This window comes from Megalobrama amblycephala, linkage group LG14 (genome assembly GCF_018812025.1).
Source record: "Megalobrama amblycephala isolate DHTTF-2021 linkage group LG14, ASM1881202v1, whole genome shotgun sequence".
Taxonomy (NCBI): domain Eukaryota; kingdom Metazoa; phylum Chordata; class Actinopteri; order Cypriniformes; family Xenocyprididae; genus Megalobrama; species Megalobrama amblycephala.
In genome coordinates this window covers 26,744,025-26,760,584 of record NC_063057.1, presented here as the reverse complement: position 1 = coordinate 26,760,584, position 16,560 = coordinate 26,744,025, and the positions used below count along the sequence as shown (strand labels likewise).

Below are 16,560 nucleotides of genomic sequence, written 5' to 3'. Positions count from 1 at the left end.
TTTTGGCCTTATTTCAGTGACTTAAGTTTTTTGTTTTTTCAATAACCACGCATAAACATTATTCCTTCAAAAATACAAACATGTACGTACATGTTCCTCACATATTATTGTAGCCTAGTTTGTGCTGAATACAGTGTAATGACACTTTTGTCATTTATATGTTTATGAACAACTGAAAAAAGCACAAATGGCAGGGCATGTCAAAACTTCTCCAAGCCCCAAATCAGCCTCAGACTCCAGAGGGTTAACCATTTGGACTAAATCAAAAGAGTCAATAAGTTTGATGAAATCCATTGCTAAGGGATTAGTATCACAGCAAACATTAATGTTAAAGTTACCAACAATTAAAAGACTGTCAAACTGAGTAACATACCACCTAATACCACCTAAAAAATTATTTAGTTTTGGTGGGTGATAAGCCACAGCAATCTTCAGATTTGTGTCCTCCTTCAGATAACACATTTCCACTTCAAAACTTGAAAACATCTCCGTTTTTAAGGACCGACAACAGAAGCTGCTTTTGTGGACGGATGCTAACCTGCCAACCCTTCCAGTAAAAGTACAGTTTGAAGGCACAAGATCAGAAAAGGGACTCAAATCACCCACAGTCAGCCAAGTCTCAGTCACGAACAAAAAAATCCAGATCGTTTGAAGTGAATAAATCACGTAGAATAAATGTCTTGTTTACCAAAGATCGAGCATTTACCAGTGCCATCTTGATTCACGTTGGATCACCAGCTGGCTGTACTGTGTGTCTCTGTGGATGGAGATTGCCATGGTTAATTCCTCCTTGTCGTAAACGAACAGAAGGCCTGCACCAATGAGAGTCATGTAAGGCATTCAGTATCACAAGCTGAAGACAGTGCTGGATACACTCCAGTGGTTGCCCTGAAATAAAACGGCTATTGTCCAGCCCAAATGTAGAAACGTCGAGTGTGCAAGGATAGCACGCAGTGAGACACGCTAAACATAATTTTAGCTTGACTGCAGTTCTTTCCCGCTTTCCTCTCCGTCTGCGACATTTCCCACAGCGAACGGCGCAAGCAGGTACAATCAGACGTTAGGAAATGTGGAGGTGGGCAATTTGAATAGGATTGCTTCAGAGCTGTGCTTGATAAAACTTCAGATGCTTCCTTGAGTGGTTTGCCAAATCTCTTTAAATACCTCAAGTCTTGACAAAAGGACTGTAAACATTTAGCACCCCAATATTTAATGTAGCTCCAAATTCGGGAGGAGCCTAAACATTCAGTTGTTAGAAAAATAAGTTTGAATAAAGCTTTGTTTCATGTGTTGTTGACTTGTATATGTATTTATTTTTTTAGTTATGTTTCCTATTGTTGTCAGTAAATAAAATATATTTATTTTATTAATTCATGCATTAATTTATTGCTTGACTGTAAATTGAGATGTATTCGTCTAGTGTGTATTCATGCATATCTATGTGACAAAACATTACATTTTGCTTGTTTTACTAAATCATCAATTTCACAAAAAAAAGTATAATTAAGTTATGTATAATAATTAATAATATGTATATAATAATATAATAATATGTATATAATTAATTATGCATAAGTGTTGGGGTGGGCTAACAATGCAATTAATTCTGGGGTAATCTTATTTTAAGTAGTGATACTTACATTTTCTGAGTATAAAATCAACAGGCTTCTCCAAAGGCGAGATCTTTAAGCAGCTGACCTCATTTGTGCAGAATTTACTAACACTGAGGAAAACCGCACTAGGTAGGGTTGTGGAGTTACTGATGCTATGAGGTGTTAGTGCATTTGTCACTCATCTTTTTTTTATTGCAGAACTTATATTTACATACAAGAGCAGGGTAAATACCATAATTGTATATTTAACAATGATATACTGTATATATATATATATATATATATATATATATATATATATATATATATATATATTGATATAATATATCGGTAAAAGGATGCTGAGGTTAGAGCTGCCAGGCAGGAGGTCGAGAGGAAGACCAAAGAGGAGGTTTATGGATGTAGTGAAGGAGGACATGAAGGTAGTCGGTCTGAGAAAAGAGGATGCAGGGGATAGGGCTAGATGGAGGCGGATGATTCGCTGTGGCAACCCCTGAAGGGAACAGCCGAAAGGAAAAGATATCTAATTGTAATTATTTTAAAGTACTTATAATTTAGATTAGATTTGACTTACTTACCAACCTGAGAATAATAAAGAATAAGGTAAAGGTGTTTAAAGACGCACCACAAAATATACACACAAAAAAAAGCACAATGACAAGGTTAAATATCTTTGAAAAATTAATCATAATGCTTCAAAAAACATATTTATTTATTTGGTTATTTATAAGAACGAGGGATGAAATGATAGTTAAATTCAAAAGGAAAAAAGGAAAACATAAGGAGATTTAAGCCACTTTTGCTTATGGATGAACATTTTTGCATATAAAATAAAGAAATGAACAACATATTCAAAAGATCACGATTTTGGTTTTCAAAATAAAAATAATAGTTTTGAGGACAAAGCTGAGGGTTACATTAGTAGGGTTAAAAATATAAAACTTTTTTACAATATATTACAATCACAAAATAAATGGGCAGCTGTTTCTTAAACATGACCACAAAATGAGCAAGCTTAATCAATATCAAGATATTTACAGATAGATTAATTAAACCTGCCGCTCATATCTTTTAAATTGTTGCGCTTGAGAAAACATTTTAGGTCAAATAATAATGTCAACATGGCGGATGATGTCTGGATCGCATTCATACACAACGAGATCAGGCTATAAAGTACCTACGCTTTTAGCACTCATAAGTACTTAGTGAAAGCAACTCAGTGAGTATGCGGTTTTCTACACATCCAACGCTTCAGTCAATTGTGTGTGTGACGTCTCTGTTGTTGCTCATTGGCTTTACAGTCTCACACAAAAACAGTGAAGAGTTCAAACCATAAACCCCAAATCCAGCACAGAGAGTCTGAGTGAATGTGGATGTGAATGTGTGTAAGTGTGTGAGTGTGTGTGGGTCAGAGACGCTGTAGAAGGACAGAGTGCCAGCCGACACATCCACATACACTCCTACTCTCCTACAGGAGCGAGAAGGGGCATGTAAGCCAGTGAACATATTATTATGCCAAACAATGAATGCATCATCAGAGCAGATCAGACACCAGGAGCTTTCATTGCGTCCAAACACAGAGATATTCCCTGCTTTCCTACTGATTCCTTTATATGTCACTGATATAACAGCATCTCCACTCCATTCAGCCTCCCAGTAACAGCGTCCAGACAGATTCTCTCTACACAGAACTTGAGACCACTCATCAAATCTCTCTGGAAGATCAGGATAGGGCTGATACTCTCTCACATGTGTTACCTTCCTGTTCTCCTCAGACAGAATGAGACGAGTGTTTGCTGTGTTTGGATCCAGTGTGAGATCACAGGCATCTGGACACAAGAAGAGAGACATGTAAAACAGGACATCCATCACCAAAGGTTTGTGTGTGTATGCATATGTTGTACATACATTTGTGTAGTCCTGCTGTAATCCTGAAATCTCCTCCATGATCCAAACTATAAAACACACACAGCCACATTAAATCAGTAAATGCACACACAAAGAGAGAGAGCAGTGCAGGGCTGGGTAAATAATCAAATTATATTTTCAGATACGATTTTGCCTTCCAATGATTGTAAACATAATATGACATGCTGAAACATGCTAGGAAATTGTTCAGTGTGAAATAAATGTTTAAATAGTGTGTATGTTACCGGCAATGTGTGAAGTCTGGCGTTATAAAGAATGCCTAAGGAATATACAGAATGCCTGAAGTTTGTAGGCTAAGTATGAAATGGTTTATATTTCACACATTTCCTAGGCATTCTGTATAATAATACCTAGGTAATGTATAGAACTCCTAGGAAAAGTATGCAACATAATCACAAAAACCAGACATTTCATACTTTGCCTACAAACTTCACACATATGTATATTTATATATTCCCAAGGTATTCTATACAATACCTGCTTTTCACACATTGCCGGTAACATATATATAGACACTGAGGAGTTTAAATAATAAAACAAAAACATTTATAGCTCAACATACTTGAGTTTGATCAGTGTGCAGTTTGGATGGTTGAGTGCATCAGAGAGCAGCTTGACTCCTGAATCTCCTGGGTAATTGTAGCTCAGATCCAGCTCTCTCAGGTGTGAGGGGTTTGAACACAGAGCTAAAGACACATAACCACAGCCTTCTTCTGTGACCATACAGCCAGACAATCTACAAACACACAGCAACAGTACACATGACATTAGTTTGACAATCAAATTTTTTTCTGCAGTTTAGTAGTAAACATTATGAGTAAGATTATGGTAATGGCTGTTCACTGCAGTCAAAACATCAATGACAGCTGTTATCTTGTCCATGCTGGCAAATAATCATGGCCAACCAACATGAAATATATAAATAATTTTAATAGCATGGCCATTCAAAACCAGAGGGTCTACCATGTGCATAGTAAAGTGAACACCGACAATTATTTAGGACAGGAATTCATGTAAACATCATGATATAAAATATGATGTATTCAATCCTACAGCCATCTGTATAAATATGAAAAAAAATTAACATGCCAGCAGCTGTTGTTTTTCGTTCTTGTATTCAATCAATGCCATATTTGGATATAAAAATTAATGATTATTTATTGTGATACCATTTTGTTAATTCTTTTAAAGAAAACCATTTACCTCAGTATCTCCAGCTGGCAATTTGGACTCTTCAGTCCATCATAAAGAAGCTTCACTCCAGAATCCTGCAGGTCATTGTTACTCAAGTCCAGCTCTCTCAGAACAGAGTTTGAGGATTGTAAAGCTGATGACAAACTCTCACAAGACTGAGCAGTGAGATTACAGCAATGTAGCCTGTGTAGAGACAAAACAGCAATATAATATGTTAATCAGGTAGGGTTTATAATCTATATAAGTACAGATAACTTGGAAAAAACTTTGACTGTATTGATGTTTGCAAAGCTAAAACCATCAGATTTATTCAGCGATAACTGAATGTAAGAGAGAATTTAATGCTTTAAAATGAATGTAAAAGGCATCCTTTAGTTTATATTTAAAATAATAAGTATTATTTATATTTATAATGAATATAATATTTTTCAATATCTATAATTCAACTCTTCATACTCATAATAAAACATTAAACCAATTTTTTTCAGTTTATTTTATTTATGAATTAAGTTTTAAGAATAATATGTAATACAATAATGAAATTAGTAATAAAATGACTAACCCTTGTGTACAACTTGCCTGATGGAGATACACTGACATTTAATATCACATTTATTTATTCAACGTGAGCTCAAGAGTATTTGTTTCTATTTTTACATTAAATATACGTGGTAGAACCACACTTTTTAATGTTTTCATAAAAACTGACACATACAATATTGACGTATTGACAGCATTAAAACATAAATTACTTAAGTATTGGCAGCTTTACAGATGTACAAATGTGTACGAATTCTTATTTATTAATATTAAATTTGTGGCATTAATGTTTTTATTTTATTTTATTTAATTGTCATATCAATGACATGTTTTCACATTTACTAAATGCAAGTTACTCATCTACTACTTTAACATGAAATTATAACATTTCGCTGTTTGTGACTGCTGCTGCAAACTCAAAGGATTATGTAATGTTAAACAAGACTACACTTTAAAACATTAAAATAAATAACATTTCTGTATTATTGTAACCATTATTTGTAATATAATATTTACTTTGTTTGCCATGGGACACAAAAGGTATATACTTCTATGCTGTGACCCAAGAAGAGTTCCAACACATTACTAACTGCAGTGATAACAAATGCTCATTGGCTCTCACCTGCTTCATCACAGATTGCAACATGTCGTGTTTCGGTTGGTGTGCATTTGAATGAGAAATGTGCGCCTTTCCAGAGTGAATATAGATACAATTTTCAGGTATTAATAACTTAAATTCTCCTTTGTATAATACAAAACTATTATTTACTGGCAGAGAGGACTTCGACTGCACCACATCGTCATTTGGACTACTTTTGGTACTGCTTTTAACATTTTTGCAATAAAAAAAATTATTTTAATTACACCTGTCATGTTTTTCTTTATAACTGTACATATTTTTAAGAAATGGCTATGGGTAGGTTTAAAGGTAAGCAGCTAAAAATATAATTTTAATGCAATATTGTTATTAAAATTGTCATTTTCCTACACAATTCTGTCAGTTAAGTTGTAATCTTTTTTTATATTCTCTATAAAATGATTATGTTTAGGTTAGGGGTAAGGTTTAGGCATCTAAAAATATATAAAAGATATATATAAAAAAGACTCTTACAGTGCTCTTCGGGTGTTTTTTATTACTGGCAGCAGTCTCATCAGTGCTTCATCAGATCTTCTGTATTTCTGCAGTTCAAACATCTCTTGAGTCTCTTCTGACATCAAAAGCACAAATACCAGACCAGACCATTGAGCAGAGGAGAGATTCTGTGCTGAAAGTTTTCCTGTGCTCAGATTCTTCTGGATTTCCTCCACAAATTTATCTTTCAGTTCACTCAGACAGTAAAAAAGATTGATTGTCCTCTCTACTGATTTCTCCTTCTCTATTGTCTTTTTGATATAGTCAGCAGTGTCTTTGATGTTCTCTGTTTTGAGTTCCAGTTCTGGCAGTAGTTCCTTTAGGTCACTCTGATTGGACTCCAGTGAGAGACCCAGGAGAAACCGGAGGAAAAGGTCCAGGTGTCCATTTTCGCTTTGCAAAGCTGTGTTGATCGCAGCCTTATGAAGCGGAAACAATGAATTTTTGGACAGTTTCCATGTCAGTTTTTCTTTCCAGGATTGAGGAAATAGGTTAGCTTTCTCATCTTTGCCAATCAAAAACACATAGAGAGCAGCAAGGAATTCCTGGACACTGAGATGTACAAAGCTGTAAACTTTTCTTGATGAAACAGCCTTTTCTTCTTGAAAGATCTGAGTGCATAACCCAGAGAACACAGACACTTCACTGACATCTAGTCCAGATTCCTCAAGATCTTCTTTGTAGAAAATTAGTTTTCCCTTCACCAGCTGTTGAAAGGCCAGTTTCCCAAGCTTCAGAATAATCTCATCAAAAGACCTGGTATTAGCTTGAAGTTTAGCATCATCAACGTATTTTGTTTTCATTTGCTGCATCTGTGAAAGTAAAAAGTTTGTGTACATGCCTGTGAGAGTTGTGGGCGATTTGTTATTGCTCTCTTGAGTGAGCTGAGGCTGAAGAACAGTGAGAGAGATCCAGCAGAAGATGGGGATGTGGCACATGATATACAGGCTCCTAGATTTCCTGATGTGACGGATAATTTTTCCAGCAACCTCAGTAGTGCTGTTATTTTTGAAGAATTGCTCTTTTTGTTCATCATTGAATCCTCGCACCTCTGTCACCTGATCAATGTAGTTACGGGGTATCAGACTAGCTGCTGCTGGTCTGGATGTGATCCAGATGAGAGCAGAGGGAACCAGGTGTTTCTTGATCAGGCTTGTAATTATCTTACTTACTGTTGTTTTTTCATGAATGTCTGTAAATCTGTCATCTTCTATAAAGCTCAATGAAAAGTGACATTCATCCAGCCCATCAAAGATGAACATGACTTTACCATCACCTTCAGGAAGAGAGGGCAGTTCTTCAGGGCTACTGAAGAAGTATTCATGAAGCAGTTCCATGAGACTACATTTTTTTGTGATCAAATTTAGCTGACGGAAAGGAAGAGGAAAAATGAAGGATATATCCTGGTTTTCTTTTCCTTCAGCCCAGTCAAGGATGAATTTACTGACGGAGACTGTTTTACCAACCCCTGCGATCCCCATTGTCAGCACCTTTCTGTTTCGTCTATCCTCATGAACTTTGAAAATATTCTTGCACTGGATTGGTGTGTTCTTGGCATCAAATTGTTTAAGATTAATTTCGATCTGTCTCACCTCATGGTTGTTCACTCTTCCTCCAGTCTCATTCTCCACCATGTATAGATCTGTGTAAATGTCATTCAAGTATTTCTGATGACCCGTCTGTAAATTACCAACCAATATCCTCTCACAGTCCTGTTTTAAATTGTTCTTGAGTCTTAGGCTGGTCCCTGAGTAATCATGAGGAGCAGCTTTGTTATCCAATGAGCCTTTGAGAAAAAAGAAAATTGCAGCAAAGAGTAAGCTGTTACAGTTTAGTAACCTCACTATTCTTTGCTTTGAATAAAACATCAAACTACTGTAAACAACATTAGTGGTTCAAACTATTTAACAGTCATTTGAATGTCAAAAGCAGACAGCTTCAGGTGACCTGCTTCTTCATCAATATCTTCATCGGGGCATAGGTTTTCTTTGAACAATGCAAATACTGGAATAAGTTGTTTAACAAAAGTCAAGGATCAAGTAAATAGAACACTAATCACCATAATGGTGACGTCAGTTCAAACAAGTATTTTGATAAACATCACCATTGACTAGAACTAAACTTCTGTTAGTTTTCAATAAGACCTTTTGTAGACATATAAAAGAAATGGTCAAACTGGATTGATAATATGACAATCAATCAATCAAACTTTATTTCTATAGCACCTTCCAACAACCAAAGCTGACCAAAGTGCTGCACAACATTAAAAACAAGATAAAAAATAGTAATAATGATAATAACAAATAATAGTACAAATAGGTCAGCAGAGCACATTACAACATTAAAATAAGATAAGAGAATAATAAGAGAAGTGTCACAGGGCCACTAAGTGTTAAAAGCCATTCTAAATAAGTGAGTTTTAAGTTGGGCTTTGAACAAAGGCAGGTCAGTGACAATGATATATTTGGAGTTGGTTAGTCATCCTCTGCTGAGATCATAAGAAATTTAATGTTCTTTTATTTACATTTTATTTCATCTAAGTCTGTGTGGCTGGAAGTTAGTTGTAGTTGTGTTTCTGCTCATCTCATTTTCTTCTCAGTTCTTGTTGTTCTTACCTTCAATGATTCTGTTTGTTAACAGCAGCTATCCATCACTAATGTTCAACCATCACTTAATCACTTATTTATCGCATTAACTCCACTGCTTCAGTGTTACTTTTAACATTCTATAGTGTGGATTGTATTAACTCCAAGCAGTGTTAATTTAACATTGATGATTTTTTTGAAAAACTAGTACTAGCCCCTACTAACATTAGTAAAACCAGTCTTTGGCCCTCAGACAGAGTTAGGGTGTAAAATTAATTTGTTGTGCACTGCTTACTACACTTGACTGCTTTAAAATCAGCAACAGAGATGATAATCCAACAACTCTACTGTTTGACAAATTTCTTCCAGTTTATTGTCTGTTGGTATAACACCTTGGTTTACATTTTAAAATGTCTAAATATATATTTTCCTAATTCCTTCCAAAATGTTTACTGGATTGTCAAGCCTGGTCTCATTAGAAAAACGTACCTGTGGGAACGTTTTCGAGAGTCACAAAATACATGCCAGTTTCAATTTGGAAATGTCCACTGAGTGATGCTAAAAGCGTGTTCATTTTTTTTTTACAGACAAATGTGAATATGGTAAATTTTTTACGACACTGGTTTTTATACGAACCACCGCAGTTCTGATTTGAAATTTGTCCGGTGAGTGGCACTAAAAGTCTAATGCTCCATTACGTTTTAACGTACCACCAACACTACACCTAAATCTGCCCGATAGTGTTAACAAAAGCAAATGTGACATAAAAAGCATCCGTAATCATGATGTTTTAGCTTGTTTTGATCTCTAATCTTTAAGATCTTTTACAGTGACTCGTTTTTCCCTGGATTCGTACCCAAGTCTTCCTCGTCCTAAATACAACTCCGTATCAGCTGAGCTATCGAGCAAGTTTGTAATGTCAGAAAAGCAAAACATATTGAGCTGGTTAAGTGATGCAAAGTCCAAAATATATTCGTTTACAAATCGTGCACTTTGTTAAAAGTGTTTCGAAGTCATAATGCAATACTGTTCAAGGAGACGTAAAAACAAGTCTTTATTAATCCATAATCTGACCCTGCAATCGTAACTGTGTATGAAAATGATTAAAAGCGCTTGCTGTTTTACTGCCTCTAGTGTTAATTTCTCTTGGAAACTGCAGTGATATGTACATATACACGTTCCCACAGGCACGTCTTTCCATGAGACCAGCTTGGGATTGTCACCATTAGGCTTTTAGACCATTGTAAACTAAAGGTGTAACAGTCTCTGTAAAAAAAAAAAATTGTACCGTTATCCACCCACATTTTGGCATGCACTTGCACCTCGGTTCATCTTAAATCTGATGATGCAGCTATAATATGGTTTGTTAGAAATAGTAATGTGCAAAACAGAGTTCAGATAATGTACATTTCAGTCGATGGATATACATTCTGGCTTCCTTCCCAATACATTACAACAGTGATGATCAAAAAGCATGGACAAAACAGTCACTCTTTGTAAACTTGATTCACTGCGAGTGCCATATGCTTGAATATGAATAGTCATTTACGCCATCATCACCCGGGTGTTGATAGCACGAGAGCGCAGATGAGACATGAACAGCAGACATTGCTATCTGTGTTTAAACTAAACTTGCTAATTTAAACATTCAAGAGCAAGATGCAAAAGAGAACTTGGGTGAACTCTGAGAAGATTTGTGTGTGCACTTATCTGAAGCGCTCACACGCTTACCCCAGAGTTCTCTTTCAAGTCCTGTGCTTGAATGGGCAAATCTGACACTGTCCTATTGCTATTTTTAACGCAATACAACTTGGAATATAATATACAATGCCACATTGTGCAGCTTTTGGTTGTAATTTTCAGTCAATGAGCCACAAGAGAAGCGATGTAAGTCTTCACTGCTTTACTAGCGATAAGAGGAGAAAAGAACAGGAAGTTGTGCAGAATGTGGATGAATAAACTTCCTAACTGCATCTTTTTACTCTTCACTTTAGCCCTGATGACTGAGGCTCTTTATCTGTATGTTTTGGTGCAACAGTAATCTAGTAACGCTTAATATCTTAATATCCACGGGGATCCTTTTAAAACCCGATAAGCCTTTTCAATTTGAGCCAGAGCGCAAACTGAGTGAGGATGAAAACATCGAAGACATGCAATGTCTCTGTGGCTATTCGAACTACTGTTATATGATTGATGTGTTAAAATTGTCTGATATGTCACCTGAATGCATTACACATAGTTAAACATGTTTTATGCCATCACAGATATCCCGTGCATCACAGCACACACAAGCTTTGAGGCAGTCTGACTCAATCGAGATGTGTTATAGGCTTACATTCGTCAGTCTCCACGACAGGCGCGGCATTTGGTTAAAGCATACACTTATATCCATCGGCAATGGTAAGCTCTTTCAGCTGTGGTCTTCTAAAAGCCTCAAAGTCACCAGCGCTTGTGAAGAGAACAAAAACATGGATCTTTAGGAAGTTTTATTCGTCCACATTCTTCTGTAAGGACTGAGGACGAACCAAACAAATGAATCATTCAGATGATTCTTTCAAAATATAATTCCAGAAACCCAAGCACAGAGAATCTAATTTTTGGCTCCAGTTCGTCTACAGAACAACCCCCTGCTAGGTACTTTTATGGCACATGCTTCCTGACTGAAGGAAAGGTGGCAAAATTTTAAGCCATTTGTAGAAACCAAATGGTTGAAAAGACAACACAATTTAAGCAACAAGAAGATAAAGAGTCTTTGATCTCTAGATCAAAAGAGACAGAGAGACAATGCAGGCCTGTTTTCTCTGAGTGACCCAGAGAAACTCACAGAGACACAAATAAACTGTATCAAATTGTTCCAATCAATTTTAAACGGACTTATCAAACATCTTTTAACTGCATAAATTTTATATCATGTCTACACATGCTACATGTTACCAGTTATGTGTTAGTACACCCACAACTCATGTAACTGTGTAACTATTGAATGGTTGAATGAAAGTAGACTTGTGCCGATATTCGGTAATGCGATAAATCGCGATAATGAATAAGCACGATATTGTAATCGTGGGCACTTCAGAATACCGTAAATAATAATTTATTACCAATTTTTAATTTTTTATAATGCAATTAAGAATACTTTACCCATCACTCGTATAAAATGTACAACACCGCTGTATTCTGTGTCAAAATGACACGCGCTCAGATGTAAACAAGCCCATTGTGCATGAGAAGCACATGAATGAAAGTGCGCGTTCACTCTCTGACAGCAGAGGGCGCTGATGGAACAGCAGAATGCAGCGGTTACCACAGAAACCGTGCAAACAAAGTAACTGAGCTGGTGAAGTTTTTAAAATGCCTCAAACAGCCATTAATTTTTTTGTAATCTCAGTGTTGTTCATCACAGCACCAAAAACTGAATACTTAAAAAAGACTTAAAAGGATATTTATTTTCAAACCTAAACATTTTTATATTTTAATCTGGACTACAACATGCCCTAATGATTAGAAATGTTCTGATTATTTGTTATTGTTTAGTAAAACTTTGAAAACATACAGCTTCATTAGGTAACATGTTAATTCATTATCACTAAACTGACAATAAAAATACTTATAAAATATTAATTATTATTAATTAATGTTAATTTCTTAGTTACTGTTTAATAACATTACTAAAATCAAAAGAACTTATTTAATGGACCTGAGATAAAACTAACAATGATCAGTTGTGTTTCTAAACTAACATTAACAAAAAAATAAAACTTTCTGTAACATATGTAGCTGTTGCTCAATCTTAGTTAATGCATTAAATAATGAGACTTTATTGTAAAGTGTTACCTGTTGTTCTTTATAGCCTAATTCTTTTGCATTTTAATCTGTTTGAAAATTTCACTTTATATATTTTTTTGTAGTGTATTGTTGTATTTAAACATTCAGAGTTGTTTTTGTTTTATTACAAAAAGAGTTCTTAAACCTGTTAAACTATGACAACATTTTTTTTGCAACTTATTTTAATACCGTGATAAAAGCTTCAGCAATTAATCGCAACATGAAAATTTGATACCGTCACATGCCTAAATGAAAGTATTTCTTGTTTGATATGTATTTAAATCTCTTTTCCATTCAAATCATGGCTTGAATGAAATCTGTGTAAAATGTATCATATTCCACTTAATAGAAATCATGTCTAAATGGTACTCTCTGCCGAGACCCGAGTTAACACTCGAGGTAACACTTTCCTTTTCTTTTACATTAACTTTATTTTCCTTCGAGAGTTTCGTATTCTAAGCAGGTTCTAAGTTAAGTTTTGCCGCAAAGTTTAATCAACGACCTTTGTCGCCTCAACTTTAAACTCCAGCCATGACAAGAGACTTCATTTCATTTGCCAGCACGCTCAAACGTGATTGGTTTTTACCTAACCACAATCCGGACCTGAAAAAATCCTGCAACAAATCATCGACTTGGAAAAACACTTTTCTCCAGCCAAGGACGCCAACAAGGAGAGTTTAAAGTCGACAAGCAAGTACCTCCAGATTCTAAAGCTGAACTGGTGCATTAAATTAATGATTCATGGTTCGTTTCAGGTCAGGTCTTTTGAAATGTATATTTTGCTAGAAATGCTCATCATTTCTAGCAAAATCATAACTCTTTCTCTCTCATTTCCTTTCTTTCTGCAACATGTATGAATGTTTGTGTGTGTGTGTGTGTGTGTGTGTGCGTGTTTGTGTTAGTGTAGCCCAGCTAAGGTTATTTATTATTTCCTAAATGCATATTTCTGAATATGTAAATGATTCTGATATTCATGGGTTAAAATGGTATAAATGCTATGGGCTCATACAATGGTATATCATTTCACTTACATAGATTATGGTAAATGTTTATGTGAGATGTAACGTGGGTTTGAAAAGCATGCATGTTCTTTATTTGTGATTGGTTTTTATTTTATTTAGTCCCGCCCTTGTTCGGGCACTGAGAGTTCCGATTGGAAGCAGGATTAGTGCGAGAGGAGAGAGATGATGGAGGCAGATCGGAAAGTGACTGCAGACAAAGTTCATAACGTGATCGGTGGACCGAGCGAGTGTGTGTGGGCCCACATTACATATTTGGTTTATTCACGTGATTTAAACTGCGTATATTTCACTTTGATTTTGTTGTTATATTGCTATACCTCAAAGGAGAATTGTTTTATAGTTTTCTTACTGGTAAAATTTGAATATTGATCTTTGAGTATCAGGTTTTGGATTTTCTGATCTGAGAAGTTCAAAAAGTGATTTTATGTGATAGAAAATACACAACAGACGTTTGAAATTTGTTTGAATCATTTCATTCTTGGTTTACAGGATTTCATTCTTATTTTCTGTTAAATAAAATTACTTGGTAATTGATAAGAACTGTGTTATTTTATATTTGATTACTTACATCTTCTGTAGGCCTGCCTGAAAACTACAGTTAGATAACTGAAAAACCTGAAAAAGCACTGTTTATTTTATTTGAATCTTTGCTCTATTGTATTTATTTGTGCTGTTGCTTGTAGTTTGATTATTTGTTCTTATGTTCTTTATTTTTATTTGACAGTGTCCCATTTTCCCAGAACATAGCACGCACTGAACCGTACTGAAACTTTGACTCTAAAACCAAAAACCGAACCGTGATTAATTTGAACAGTTACACCCCCCCTATTGTAAACCATTAAACCTTTCATAAAATCACTGCTGTTATATTTTCTCTTGTGTTCATCTACAGAAAGTTTTTTTTTATTTTTTACCCCAGATCTGTTTCAAACCAGCTCCAACAGGGGAAGATGTCTTCATATTGCCCTCAACCTCAGCTGTGTGTGAGAGAGAGAGAGGATCACTCACTGGGAAACAAATCACACAAACACATCAGAGCAAAGAGGAAGGTTTATGTCGAATCATCGCTCTTGTAAACAATCACTCACATTACAGTCTGTAATAAATAAAACGTTACCTTGCTTGTGTTTGTTCTCCAACTGTTCAGCAAGAAGATTTTGGTTCATCTTCCTCAAGATGTACACTGTTATCTTCAACGCTTCTTCTGGTCCATATCGTGCCACCATTTTATCCACCGTGTCTAAGATATCTGCATTTTCCATTTCAGAATTTGATATACGCTCATCATTCTTTAAGTTCCACTGAAATGTCTTCAGATCAGCTCCTGCCAGTTCCATCAGTGAGTTCACGAGCAGATCTTTAACGCACGCCATCGTTCTTCAACCATTCACGTCTGCAGGACAAAAAGGAAAAGATCTGAAGTAGTTCCACTCTTAATGTGTGGACCTAAATGCTCAAATGGAAATGAAGTTGTGATTGTTTCTCTGAAACACCTCATCCAAACTCACTATCCTCTGTAAGTCACACACAAACACTGATACACAAAAGAAAGCATCCCTGCATCTATTCGCCTGCTTGTTCTCTGTGTTGCACTTCCCTTCTAGCTCAAACCCCACACTTTCTCAGAACAGTTGACACCGTTCTCATGCTCAATCAGTATTTCAACCGCAGAAAGATGTCAGCAAAACAGCTTGAGGACAATATGTGACCATCACATTTACCTCAGGAAAGCCATTCAATGACCACAAATTGTTAGATAGATAGAAAAAAAGAACTCTGCAGAGCAGCAAAAATGCACATACACATTGATTATATGTTTTCTTTTATAATAAGAACATTATTATAACAACTTAATTATAAAAAACTGCCTCATATGAAATTTTTACAAATTCAAAGGTGAATTTTCAGCATCATTATTCCAGTCTTTAGTGTCACATGATCCTTTATTAAGAAGCACCCTGAAAAACTACTGAAAAGATCATTCTAAAATATGTTGAAAAGAGAAGATTAAGTTTGAAATGAAAGAATAGAAACTCGCATGTTTTGTAGCACTCTCACCCACATGCCACCTCCACCCCAACATCCGAGAGACAAAGAGTTATTTACTAACTATGAATAATGATCATGGGTGGTACATTGGTTTGTGGGTAACACTGTTGCCTCACAGCCAGAAGGTCCTCAGGCGGAGGACCTTTCTGCATGGTGAATATATTAATTACAACCATTGCAATGGCACTGAAAATTAAAATGACACATTTCAGAGAAAAAAAGCTAAAATAAAAACTTAAGCTCCTGCAAGTTCAATCAGTGAGGTCATGAGCAACTCTTTAACAAATGCAATCATTATTCAACAACTCACATCTGCAGGCCAAGAAGAAAAAGATCTGAATTAGTTCCAGTCTTAACGTGCATTTCATTATGAAATGAAGTTGTGATTTGATCAGGTTTCTCAGAAACACTTCATCCAAACTCATTTGTTAAACAGTCAGTGATTCCTCTGTAAGTCACACACAAAACAAGCAGACACTTTTTAACAAGCTTGAAATTAGGTAAATAAATTCACTCTGACCAGAAGGTCACTCAAGTTCATTGGTGCAATAGCAAGCAGAGACAGGGGCTCTGGGCTAAAAAATAAAAACTTAAAATAACCTAAATTTGAAACGTGTTTATTACTGGGTTGCTGCACATTTAAAAATAAAAATTAAATTTAGGCCTTTTTA

At 35.5% G+C, this 16,560-nt stretch overlaps 2 protein-coding genes across 2 annotated transcripts in view; both read right to left on the bottom strand.

Moving 5' to 3' along the window:
- LOC125246308 (tripartite motif-containing protein 16-like) overlaps window positions 1-16,560 on the bottom strand; it is a 398,598-nt gene that overhangs the window by 266,337 nt on the left and 115,701 nt on the right. The window lies entirely within an intron of this gene.
- On the bottom strand, window positions 2,299-16,037 carry LOC125246275 (NACHT, LRR and PYD domains-containing protein 12-like). Its single transcript, XM_048157214.1, has 7 exons — window positions 14,958-16,037; window positions 14,755-14,817; window positions 6,388-8,194; window positions 4,746-4,919; window positions 4,105-4,278; window positions 3,522-3,568; window positions 2,299-3,442 (listed from the first exon to the last, which is right to left on the bottom strand). The coding sequence occupies exons 1-7, from the start codon at window positions 15,211-15,213 to the stop codon at window positions 2,865-2,867; spliced, it is 3,099 nt and encodes a 1,032-aa protein (XP_048013171.1). The 5' UTR covers window positions 15,214-16,037; the 3' UTR covers window positions 2,299-2,864.

Coding starts and splice junctions, on each gene's coding strand:
- LOC125246275 (XM_048157214.1), bottom strand. CDS start 15,213: ATGGCGTGCGTTAAAGATCTGCTCGTGAACTCACTGATGGAACTGGCA. Junction 14,818..14,957: donor GGAGAACAAACACAAGCAAG/GTAACGTTTTAT, acceptor TCTCACACACAG/CTGAGGTTGAGGGCAATATG. Junction 3,569..4,104: donor TGCACACTGATCAAACTCAA/GTATGTTGAGCT, acceptor TGTGTTTTATAG/TTTGGATCATGGAGGAGATT.